The sequence below is a fragment of the Jaculus jaculus genome, chromosome 16 (assembly GCF_020740685.1).
Source record: "Jaculus jaculus isolate mJacJac1 chromosome 16, mJacJac1.mat.Y.cur, whole genome shotgun sequence".
NCBI classification, from domain to species: Eukaryota; Metazoa; Chordata; class Mammalia; order Rodentia; family Dipodidae; genus Jaculus; species Jaculus jaculus.
The window spans coordinates 32026176-32039160 of record NC_059117.1 but is presented as its reverse complement, the minus strand read 5'-3'; the positions used below and the strand labels follow the sequence as shown (position 1 = coordinate 32039160).

General features: G+C 38.4%; 1 protein-coding gene across 13 annotated transcripts in view; it reads right to left on the bottom strand.

Annotated features, from left to right (window-relative positions):
* Hdac9 (histone deacetylase 9) overlaps window positions 1–12985 on the bottom strand; it is a 915786-nt gene that overhangs the window by 21030 nt on the left and 881771 nt on the right. For all 13 annotated transcript variants that reach the window (XM_045135730.1, XM_045135719.1, XM_045135721.1 and 10 more), the window contains one exon: window positions 11606–11690. In XM_045135730.1, the coding sequence (XP_044991665.1) occupies window positions 11606–11690 (85 nt within the window). The remainder of the gene's footprint in view (window positions 1–11605; window positions 11691–12985) is intronic.

The window sequence follows — 12985 nt, the reverse complement described above, 5'->3', positions numbered from 1 at the left end:
AATGAAACTGGTAACTATAGAGAAATGACGACCAGTGGGAGATTTGGGATTCAGAAAACAGATAACTAGGACTTGGATCATTTTCACAGGGTTTTTGCAAAAGGGTTGCAGAGTAACACATTGGTAAACTAGAGGAGGAGTGATTTCCTAGAGTTTGTTTATAAGATAGGAGGGAATTGAGAGCATTTAAATACTTATGGGAAAGAATAGCTTAGAGATCGTCAACATGTATTCTAAGCAAGGTTTCAGTGCTGACGTTCAGAGGGCACATGGAGGAAGTGAGAAGTAAGTGAGGTGAAGTTAGGAAGGGTTGTTTGGGAGAGGCAGTGTAGTTTGAACTGAGAAATGTACAGGGCTCGTTTGAGAACAGAAACTTTCAGAAGGTACAAAAACTATGTCTTGTGACCCTCTTGGAACATGCTTATTTAGGCCCAATATTGAAAAAAAAAGTTCTTTAGGGAAGATAATCAGTGTTGAGAGATTTTTGATTGGTAAAACAGAAAGACAGGTCTGTGTTGAGAAACATAGAAAGACCGAAGGGTGAATCCATGTAGCTAATATTATGTATAAGCTGACATAAAATAATTGAAGAAGGCAAAAATAGAATGAGAAAACATGAGGAATTAAAAAGTAGACAATACAAGAGTCTTAGATACAAAGGTCGACCATTGAACAGCATATGGGCCTAATGGCCTCAGGGAGCCGTCTCTGGCAGAGAAGGGCTGCCATCCCTGGTTTATGATTCAGTTTTTTTTTTTTTTTTTTTTTTTTTAATTTTACATCTGCTAAGACAATAACAGATGGTCATCTGTTGTCCAGGTTCCTCTTGTTTCCTTTCTCATTCTTTATTCTTATGGGTGGATGTCTTTAAAAAAAAAGAGAGAGAGAGAGAGAGAAGAAAACCTTCCATAACTCTTCATCTGTTATCATTAGTGAGTGGCAATTCCCATCTTCTATTTTTTTAACCCTGAAATTAAAGCTTGTTCCTCTGACTTACTTCTGCTGACTCTTTTTAGTGGTGTATATCTGTATGTATTACACCTTAGTCAATACTCAAAACAGGCATATCTTTATTTGTGTCAGTTCATCATTTGCTGAACCTGACAACTAGATATATTGACTGAGGTTCTAAATTAGGAGGACTTTCCTACAGAAAGGAATTTCATGGGTCACTTCCAGAACATAGAAATGGAACAAGATGAGATTTACTCAGTACCTATCAAAATCTTATTTCACCTTGAATGCAAATCTTCAGCTCTTTTGTATATATCAGCTATCATCATTTACTACAAGAATGGTTATTGCTGACTTCTTATTAAATTTCAGTGGATTTTCCCTTTCTCTCTCTTGCTTCCTTAATTCTATCTAGTCCAGTTATATAGTCATCATACCCAGTCTCTCAGAATTTTTGGAGAAGTCTGCTACAGTATCTATCCAGCTATACCTAGACTGGGAAATCTGATACAACTTGGCTCTTATTTGTGAAGTGAGTTGGGGACAAGAAGCTCTTACAGATGCACTCACAAAAGAAAATAGACTTTTACATTGCAGTTCGATTAGAAGTCAAATCTTTTTTTTTTTTTTTTTTTTTTTTTTTTTGGTTTTTCAAGGTAGGGTCTCACTCTGGTTCAGGCTGACCTGGAATTAACTCTGTCATCTCAGGGTGGCCTTGAACTCATGGCGATCCTCCTACCTCTGCCTCCCGAGTGCTGGGAATAAAGGCGTGCGCCACCACGCCCGGCTAGAAGTCAAATCTTGTTTTAACTGCTTCCCAGTGAAAAGATCTTCAACAAACTCCCCAGCCACATTAATTTTGTCATGCAAGGGAACTTCCCTCAAACCTGGCCTCCTAGTATACCTTGTCTTTGCAGATGGGATCCTATAGCTGTGGGAAACTCACCTGTGTACTAATAGCTGAGGATATAATCACAGACCCTTTAAATTCTTAAAGGATGTTCAGTCTCAGATAAATACATGTTTTTTTTTTTTTTCTCACTCTTTTGGTTTCATTAGCATCACTTGGGGAAATGTGAGTGAAAAATTTTCATAACTACAGATATAGTTGGAAAACAATAAATTACCAAGGCATGTTAATTCTCTCAGCAGATGGCAGATTTCCCTTTATTTTGATATATCTTAGTAGTAAAGCTTTTCACACAGTAACCAGAGTTTTAGCATTTCAAGAAAAAGCTTAATTAGAAATTCAGCCTCAACTTTGACAAAGCCATATGTATACATTTGACCTGGCTCTGATACAGGGGAGGATCGGTGGAGTTAATAGTGGGAAAATGTCTGACACTGCTTTTCTTCAATGAAGGTTTGCCTGGCCCAGGACTACAACATCAAGGTCTCACTCTAAAGCCAAAGGCTCTATGACAAATCACAGCTCACACCTGACAGCAGTCAGAGTTTAAACTCAACAGGGCAAGGACTTGAAATTTTGCCAATGCTTGCATTTTTTGCTGATTAAATGTGTTTTACAATTTACAAGGGGCTCCAAAGTGGACTTACAGCTCATGGCTCTTGGTAATTTGGCACTGGGCTTCCAAACCTGGCTATAGCTCACTCTGAATTAGTTAAGACTGCCAAAAATTCTAAATTTTATGTCAAATCGATTCTTTTCTAAACATGTCACTTTTGATACAATTAGGAAAAGGTGCCAAAATACAAAAAACAAAAACTACAAGAGGAATGGATTCCCTCATGTGATAAGACAAGGTGGCTGTTACGAGGAAAGATGCTGGAGCAAATCTGCCAGGTTTATGATCTTACTCCTCCCAGTCATTATTTGTATGACTGTAAGGAAATGAATGAACATGATGGCTCGCAGTCTACTTGATTACAATTAGAAGTTAAAACAGTACTTACATAGTTGTTGAAAAAGTTAAATTAGTTAATTAATATTTGCCAATGATTTTGAAAAAAAACTGCTATGCTCTAAGCACTTAATAGTTGTTATATAATTGTTAATGATGACTGGTTTTATTTGTGTAAGTAATTTCATCCAGTGGTCCTCTATAAATTCAGTATAGAGAAAGAAAATGAGCTGGGTGTGGTGGCGCATGCCTTTAATCTCAGCACTCAGGAGGCAGAAGTAGGAGGATCGCCATGAGTTCAAGGCCACCCTGAGACTACATAGTTAATTCCAGGTCAGCCTGGACCAGAGTGAGACACTACCTCAAAAAACCAAAAAGAGAGAAAGAGAGAGAGAGAGAGAGAGAGAGAGAGAGAGAGAGAGAGAGAGAGAGAGAGAGGGAGAGAGAGGAAGAAAATGAATATTTCAGACAAAGCTGAGATTCCTCCAGACATTTAAGAATCTCTCAATTAGCAAAATTTCTTTCTTTTAAGTCTGGGTTTCTTCTTTATTTCCCAATTTTTTTCACTGTTTGTATGTTTTATGAGGTAAATATTGCCACACTCTGTTTTCCAAGCCAGAAAACCCCAAATCATTAGCCTTCTCATGCCAATTAAGTACCTTATGCCAATTTTGTGTCTGAATTTAACTGCCCACATGTGCCAATAAACCCTGGAGAATACTTGTCCTTGGTGCAGGCACCACAATCTGAAATACAGGCTTGGTGATGCTTGAACCCAAGCAGGGCAAAGCTCTTCGTGTCCTTCTACCCTGGACCTCAGTATGTTGTATGTAGAGAAGAGAAGTAAACACAGATCAGAAAAAGATATAATATCAAAATAAATATTATGAGACAAAAAAAAGGATAATTTGAGTTTGGTAAGCATTTAGGTGTGTAGGCAAGACTCCAGCAGAGCTTGTGTGATGATAATTTATGCCACACACACTACAGTCTGGGGAAACAACCCTTTTAACTGTGTGCAAAGGCACCTGAGGCAAAAATATTGGATAATTTCATCATGAGTAGAGACATTTAAAAGTGCATATCAGCTTAGAAATGATTAAGCTTTCCTCATGGATTGGAGGGAAGGCCTTGAGATGGCTTTTCTGGAAAATGTGCCTTCCTGAGGGGTTGCCGAGTATGATCTCAGGAATGGGAGGCAAGGCCAGGGAGTAACTTTTCAGATAAAAGAAGACAATGATTATTATTTTTACACCAAGTCTTAACTCACTTTAAATTGTCTTTTTTGTTTATTACAGTCTACATCTCTTAAACACCAAGAGAACTAAATGACATGTATTCTCATTACCCATTCCAATGGAAGATTGTGGGTATTTATTCAGTTCCTTGTTTGGCAAACTACTTCTTTCCCATTAGTAATAGAGTGGGAATAATATCAATATGATGGGCTTGTCTTTATCTTTGGCTAGCAGCATCATTTGTTACTTCCAATGGGAGTTTTCAGAAATGTAAGTCAATCCAGTAGAATGAGAATAGGGAAAAGTAAAACCATAAAAAAGGCTAAGAGGATTGCTCAGTGGTCAAGTGTGCTTACTGATTAAGCATGAGGGACTCTCTGGACAGATATCACCAAATTTTAATCTCCAGAACCCATGTAAAGAGCTGGGTGTGACCACGCACATTTTCCATCCCAGTCTGTAGGACTGATAATCACTGGGGCACAGTGATGGGTTAAGGGAGCAATCCTATCTCAAGGAATAAAATATGTGGATGTGATAAGAGAAGAACCTCCAATGTCCTGCTTTGGCCTCCACATGTATGTATGTGGTGCTCACATTTGCATACACATATGCATATACCACGCATCACTCATGCTGTACACACATACTCCACATACACATACTCACAGGCTCACAAAAAGTATATTGCCTTTTATCCCCTGGGCAAAATGACTTCACTTTTACTTCTCTAGAGTGTAGCAGGATAGGCATGATGACACTCAAAACACTGCATTTAGGTTATATCATTGTCTGTAATATTTTCCTAAAACTAAGGAGATCACATCCCTGCTCAAATGTTCCTCAAACACTGGGTGTACTCTGAAGACTATAAATTCATTTCTGTCTGACTGAAATAATACCCTACATGTGTGTTTCTGAGAAAACAGAACATTAGCTGCACTGACAAATTTTACTTCGGGGAGGCATGGAGGCAAGTCTTCCATTCTTGTAACATGTATTGACAAAAACATACAGTGAAACTGTAAACAATCATTCTCTCTTGTGCTAACATTTTGCCTTGAATGGTAAAATAAGGACTTCAAACAAAATTCAAATTATCTAAATCAGAGAGAATACATACAGTGAGAAGAAAAGATAACAGTGAATTTTCAGAGGAAAAATGCTATGACTTTTTTTTGTGTGTGTGTGGTTCAGCTTCTCACTTTTTTCTTCCCTCGGTAGCTTCATAACTCAGAGAAGCAGCATGGTGATGTACCGTGTTGCTCCTTTTGGAATTCCTCAGAGAATTGGTTGGCCTACTCATCACATGTCTGGTGAGTGTAGATTAGAGCCAAGACATATTTCAAAACTCTCTCCACCAGCATTTTTCAACTTTTCAGTTTCATACTACTGGAGGGTTATGGCAAAATTGTGTAAGAATACTCAAATACTTACACACACACGCACACTTAAATCAAAAGGTACTATGATTACCATGTAGGAGGGCTACAAAGCTGTTTAACACTCAAAAGGAGTATTTTTCTTAGTAAAAAGTTAAAATAAATGAATGGGTTTCATGACTCTATACTTGTGGTTCAAATACTTTAGGGTTTCACATATCAAAATCAGTATTATTCCTTATATGTTTTAAGAACTTAAAATTACAGTCTTTCAAAGTAAATATATTGAATTCTATGGAAATCACATTGCATGATTCTTCCTTCCCATCAGGGAAAGTCTTACTCTGGGCCAGCAGTGGCATGCACAATGGCATTTGAGGACAGTGGTGTTGTTTTTTTTTTTTCTCAGCATGCCTTGAAGAACGGTGAAGGAGTCCAAGTTGACATGAACTCATGACATGAACATGACACGAATTTATTGCTATTGTGAGTTTCAGGAAAAGAAGCATACTCATGAGGTATGGGAAGACTTCCCTGGCATCACGTGTTAGTGATTATTGCTGGGCAAAGAAATACCATGTCTGAAAATTGTCACCTCCTAGATAAGCCATGGAAATGATAGCTCACAAAAGTAATCTGTGATCATCCTAACCAGGCATGACTCATCCTTGTGGGTTGTGGATAAGAGAGAAGAAATGAGGTCTCAAACATTTTATCTGCTCTTTTTAATACCTTGAGTGGATGGCTGGGCAAAGAGCATAAACATCTAAAGTTAGCATAAAGGATCAACCTGGGATCAAGAAAAAAAAAAGGAAATAGAGCAAGCATTGACTGATGCTAAAGCATCTGTGTTTACCACACAGAAGATAGGGCAGTTAAGAACCAATAAGCATGAATATCAGGGAAAATAATTGGTGCTATCATAGTACATGCTGAATTATCACATAGAATGGAATTTCTTTTCCTTTAAGGCTCAATAATATTCCTTTGTCTATACATAATATATTTCTTCATTGATTCCTCCATTCATGAGAATTTAGGTTTTATTCCCATCTCTTGACTATTATTAATAGTATTACAAGAAACATGGACATTTTAGTTCATCTTCCTGATAATATCTACAAGGAAGATAACCAAATCACATATGACAGTTATATTTTGAACTCTGTTAAGAAAAATGAATCTTGCATTGACTCTGAGCCAGACACACCCTCATTGAGAAGACAATTGCCCTCCTCAAACACTATCATAACCAGACCATAATCCCTCATAAAGAGTTCCCATCTGCTAGGAGAAATGGCTACCCTGCTGTGTCCTTCTAAGGCCTTTCTCTTTAGCCAAATGAATAACCTAAACAAGGACAGGACCACAAGGATGAGCCTGCCGCAGACTTCTCACATGCATGTGGCCAGGCAGTCAGCCAATGCTAATCACAGCCTCCAGCACCTGCATACCCTCAGCTGGGGGCCTCATCTCTCAAAGAGAAATTCACAGAAGGCTTGTCAGCACCTTGTTGTGTGTCTTGGGACAAGACTATCTAAGAACTTGCCTGAATGTTTCCCACATGCTGCATGACCCTCTTCTCATCATTGACATAGTTTTCTGATACTGCAATCCCAAACCACAGCACAACAGAATCCTTCCGAACCAGTTCTAAGTGGGCTGAAACCCACCCTCCTCCCTGAGATGAAAGGAAGTGCCTATGGAATGCTCAGGGCCCTATTGAAGAGGGAGAACATTGCTACACAAAGACTACCTTCAGGTCTAAATTGTGCAGAAAGGGACTTGGGTTCTAAAGAACCTTGAACTTGGCCCAGTTCTCTGCTGTCAGCCTTTCAAAATTATTAACAATATTTTAATAAGAGGGACTCACATATTTCCATGCTGTCCTAACTAATCCCAAATTATATGCAGCCAGTCTTCAGTACTTTGTGTCAAAAGGGACAATGGAAAACCAGTTAAGAGTCCAGAATAGATTAGGACCACTAGACATGAAAAAGTAGGGCATCAAACAAGGGAAAATAAGAACACAACTTATATTTTGTAAAGAAAGGAAATCTAGTTTTGTGTGCTGAGCCAAGATCCCAGCATTTTACTTTCTCAAGTTTTTATGAAGTTTGAGAGCCTAAACTACCCCTTCCACTTTGTTTCTTGATGGATAATATTCATTTTCCTTTTCACTCCTTTAGTCTGAAAGAGCAGACCCAAAGACACACACATTCATTCAGAAACACATAATAACATAACACACAGGATCTAATCCATGGTGCTGAAATACTTTGCACTGATTTCCAGTCCTGTCCTAAATAGTAAGAGATCACTTTCTGGTCTTGCATTGGTCTTTCTCTACACAACCTTGGCCCACCTGTTAGTCTCCTCTCAAACACAATGCAAATTCTACCTTTGATGTTAGTTCTACAAGTCTTTACTAACATTTTTTCATAATCAACAATTTGAATGTGATCAGGACTACGTAATTGATAGGGGCCAAGGAAAATAGGTAAATATAGGCTTCTTGTTCAAAACTTATTGAGACTCTTAGGGCTACAACAGCAAGAGTATTGAACCAGACATGGGTCATTGTAAAGCATGGAACCAATGTGACTACTCAGATTGAAGGCTTATGAAGCATTTCCTAATTCTCTCTGACTAGAATTTGGAAACATTCCTCATCCCTGGTAAGTAAGTGGATTAGCTCCACCTCATTCATATTCCCTCAACTGCATGATTTTGGTAGTAATTAAAGAGTAAGCTAATAGACATTAAAATACACAAAATCTCAAACAATAGAAAAAAACTAAAAGGGCCACTGGTGATAATTTATATGTCAGTGTTGGAAGGTTACAGAATGTCTGGATTAATGAGTTGAAAAGGGACTATGGAGAGACCTAGAGTGGCCAAAGCACTTGAAATGTAAGTGTGAATACTGAGTTCAGATCCCAGAAACCTGTGTAAAAGGCAGATGCTAGAGTGTAAGTTGCTGTGATTCTAGCACACGTATGGGAAGAAGGCAGGTGGCAGCCAGAAGAATGGTTCAGGAAGTTTATAGGTCAGGCAGCCTAGCACATTTGTGATAGTGAACAGCAAGCAACTCTACATCAAATATGGTCGACACTTAAAGTTGGCCTGAGTGTTCCACACAGGTGCTGAGGTATGTGCATATTTGTACTCACAAATACACATATGTTAGATAGTTAAATAAATAAAGAAGATGCAGGTATTGTGATTAATCACCTCTGTCAACTTGACTGGATATATAATCACCTAGGCATTCCACCTCTCTATATATCACTGAAGAAGTTTCTAGGGAAGTTTAATTGAGGGAGAAAGACCTACACTGACTATAGGTCACACCCTGCTGTGGTCTGACATCTCAGACTGAATAAAAAGGCCAAAAGACAAAAGCATCTGATCACCACTGTTGCCTTTCTCTGCTTCATAATCAGTGTGATGGAGTAAGTCAATCCTACTATAATGCTCTGTGATGGGCTGCCTTCATCAGAACTGTGAACATAATACGCCCATCCTCCTATATGTTGATTTTTGTCTGGTATTTTGTTAAAGTGATAGGAAATGTAGCTAATACGTTTAAATGAGATTTTGAAAGAATATGGATTTTTAGATGGAAAAGTGGTTATTGTCAGGTGATGAGGAATGGAGTTTGGAGTAGAAGATAGAGAACCACAAGCCACAGTGGCAAGAGCTTTCTCATGTCCCACAGATTTGCATGGCTATGGGACACTGAAAATGCCCCTGCTTCAAAAGGCACTACTACAAAATTATACCCAATACAAATGGTAGAGCTTCTGACAATGTACACACACATTTTTCACCTATGTGTCATGTAGAAAGAATCCCTGACTTCTGTTAATCATCTCAAAGAGTTTCCCTCTCTCTGCAGGTAGCCCAAGGTTAAGCTCAGGCTCTATGACCACAGAGAAATTTGGCTTGAGCTTCCTCAGTGTCCAGAGCCTTTGTCCCTAGCAGAAAGGGGCTAAAGAAAGCAGTTTCCTCTTTGACAGGCTCTCATGCTTTATGTGAACACTGAATTGCAGTTACCAACATGGTTCTCTCTCACCCACTAGGCTGTGAACTCATTCAAAGCAGAAATTCTGTGTCTTCTTCCCCTTTTCTCCACTTCTCTTCCCCCTCTGCACCCCACCTGTATTTCCTCCTCTCTCCCCTCTCCCTTCCTTTCTCCTCTCTTCTTTCTCTTCCCCCTATATTCCTCCTCATCATCCAATCTTACCCTCTCTCCTCCTACTTTCCTCATTCCCCTCTCTTCCTTGCCTTCTTGTTGTCCTCCTTCATAACCGCTATGCCTTGATTATTGATCAAGCTGTAATGAATCCATACTCAGAAATGTTCATTGTGCTGTATATAATGGCAAAGATATTTTTAAAAAGATAACAATTTTTATAAAGGATGAGCTATGTTTATGTTACCAGAGCCTTTAAAGTGCACATTGGCTAGGATGTAGATGAACAGGAAGAGTGTGCTGTCAGAGGTCACTTGAAGAGTCTTTCCTTGAGGTCTGGGATGACATGCAATAGCTTCTTCTAATCTACCCTCTGTGGAAACCAGATGGTCAGGACAGTGATGAGGTTTTCTCCCACCACACAGGAATGCTACCCTTTTAAGGTGACCTTTTCCTTTACCTTCGCATTCCCAGAAACCTTGCTCTATGGTAGGCAGGTGTGTATTGTTCTCTTCTCTGAAAATCTTTGAACTTCATCTTTTATTCTGTACTCATATGTAGTCAATGAATACTTAATGAGCACATATGGTGCACACACTAGGCATGAGTGAGACTAAGTAGCGGATGATTTTGAATTTATGTATGTCATGATTTGTAAATACTCACAATACACAAGGAACAGCAATGTGACACAGCCCACACCTATGTCTCCAAATTGCTACTGCACAGGCAATAGCTATGCGTCTGAGATGGCTGGAGGTGCTGTTTCGTCAGTGTTGAAAAATGCTCCTTTGAGAAATAAGCAAGTCTAATGGTTTGCTTCATCCTATTTTATACCTAGCATTTTGGCTTGCTTTTCACCTCATGCAAATCTTCAGGTTAAGCTGTAGTTGGGTATGTTGAGGTCTATCAAGAGAGACCTGGGTAATAAAACCACTGATTTGAGCAGACCTGGGCTCCTAGTTCCCAGACTACAGGTTTCCCTGCACTGAAGGCAGTAAGAACCAAAGATATAAACCACCCCTCACACATCAGCCAGAGTCTAGATGAAACCAGAGGAATTGGTGAGAAGAGCAAGAGTGCTACTTCAATGCCAAGCCTGATGATGTGAATCAGGGTGATGGAGACAAACACTTAGGATACTCAAAAGTACCAAACCAGAAATCCAGAATCTGCTAAGAGTTCAACACTAAAGTAGACTTAAAACACACCACCACAATTTAGAATATTTTGTGGTAGAGGGGGCAGAAAGAATTGAAGAGCCACGGAGTAGAAAGGGAATGTCCAGAGGCATTGTCCCCTGCCCCCACACACAGTGAGTGACTGCTGCTCTCACAATTCACAATCCACAACTCCATGATGAATACCTGAAATCCCACTGAGGAGGGTCCTCAGCAGAATGTGGGCAGAGAGAAGGGAAATGATGGTACCAACACATGTTATGTTCATACAAAGATTCTACTTTAAAAATAAAATAAACAAAATAAAAAACAAAACACTGCCTTATCCTGCTTGAGTTAGTTGTATTTTTCTCATGGTGAGGCTTTATTATTGACTTTTTTCTTCTCCTGCCAAACTAAAAACCAGGAAATCATTGCCAAATTCCAATTTCAGTAGAAGGAAACTTACTCTTAGTTAAGATTGTTTGACGAATCACAAGTTCTAAATTTATTTCATTGTGCTAGGTCAATATTTAAGTGATTGAAATGTAGAAATAAAACTAGATGCATGGGAAAATCCAGATTCTAATCTTTAGTCTCTGAGTTACATCATAAGTAAAAGATGGCCACATAAAGAAAAATATAGTACATTCAGGTAAAAAATTGTATGTGCTAATATTAAAGTTTATAAATGACAAAAAAATGAGTGAGCAAATTAAGATGATTAAATATTTCTTTGTTTAGCAATTCACAATATAATTTCAGTTCATTTTATCTAATTAGAGATCAAAGAGAAACTTTAAAGGCATACTTTGAATTTCAATAATCTTCTGTAAAGAGGTAACAGCATTCACATTGGGGGTTTGGTGGAGAATATCTTCAGCAAGCGGCTCCAGCTGCAAGAACAATACATGAGAACATGATCAGAACATTCTGACTTCACAGTAAGTATCACAGAAGTGAAGCAAATTGAACACCTAATCCTCAGGAAAAGCCTGCTTCAAGGACTGGTCAACATTTTGTGGATATCATTTCTAAAAGTATAGCCAGTTTTATTTTCTGGTTTGTATCAATGTAATTAAATTCCAAGGACCTTTTCTACTGGCCATGAGATTATTGTATGAAGTCTCTTAAGCAGGTGAATGTCTATGTATTAGTTATTTAAACTCTAATATATTTGTATCATTATTGTAGGGATCTCACAAGCCAAATTCCACAATGTCTGTATATGCAGCTGGCCCCTGCAAAAAAAAATCTCAAGGACATTACATTTGACAGATCCAGCAGTCTCTTATCTCTACTTTCACAGCATGTTTATATCTAACCACCTTGGACATTTGAACACTTCCTAAAGGAAAGCCATGAGACAGATGTGTTTATTCATCAAATCGGGTAGTAGCAAAATGTACAAAAGGAGCCAAAGGTAAAATAACTGCACAGATCCATTTAATTTTTATTTTATAAATTCTGAATTCTGAATATTCTGATGTCTGCCTGCAGGCCAAGGACAAATTCCTTTTGTACAAATCTGTCATGATCTTCTACAATTACACCAATTTTTCATGGAGGAGCTCACTACATGTTGCAAGAAAGGAAGAGTAGCATTTAGTAATTTACAAAGCATATTTGTCAGAACCAAGTACAACAATGTACCCCCAGGGTTCCTGATGAGATGCTGAGTGTGTTGCAGGTTATTTGCAAACAAAATTGTCATTCACCTATCTTCTGGCTCAGAAAATAAGCAAAACAACAGTAGCAAAAGATTAATAAAAAGCAAAAAATATGGTGGTTAAGTATATTGGCATAAATTGGAACCATTTTCACTCAATGTAAGAAAGTGTGAACTCATCAATGACTTTTCATTTGTAGAGAAAACTTAGAAAACTCAAGGATTACTAGCGTCTTCAGCGTGGGCTATTAAATCTTCCCTCCAGGCTTTCGCTGAGTTGATTATTCTATACTTCAATCATGGAATCTAAAACAATAGTACCTTTCTTCCAGATGCCACAGGATAACAGACTAGCTTGGGGATATTTATACATGGGTGAATTCGCTAAATATAACTTACCAGAATGTTTTTCTTAGCTGACAAAAAAAAAAACCCAAAACTTTAAAACATCAAAAAGCTTGTGTGCAATATGATTTGGTGAGAGAGGAAATATGAGTCATGCCACCATACCTAACTCAATGC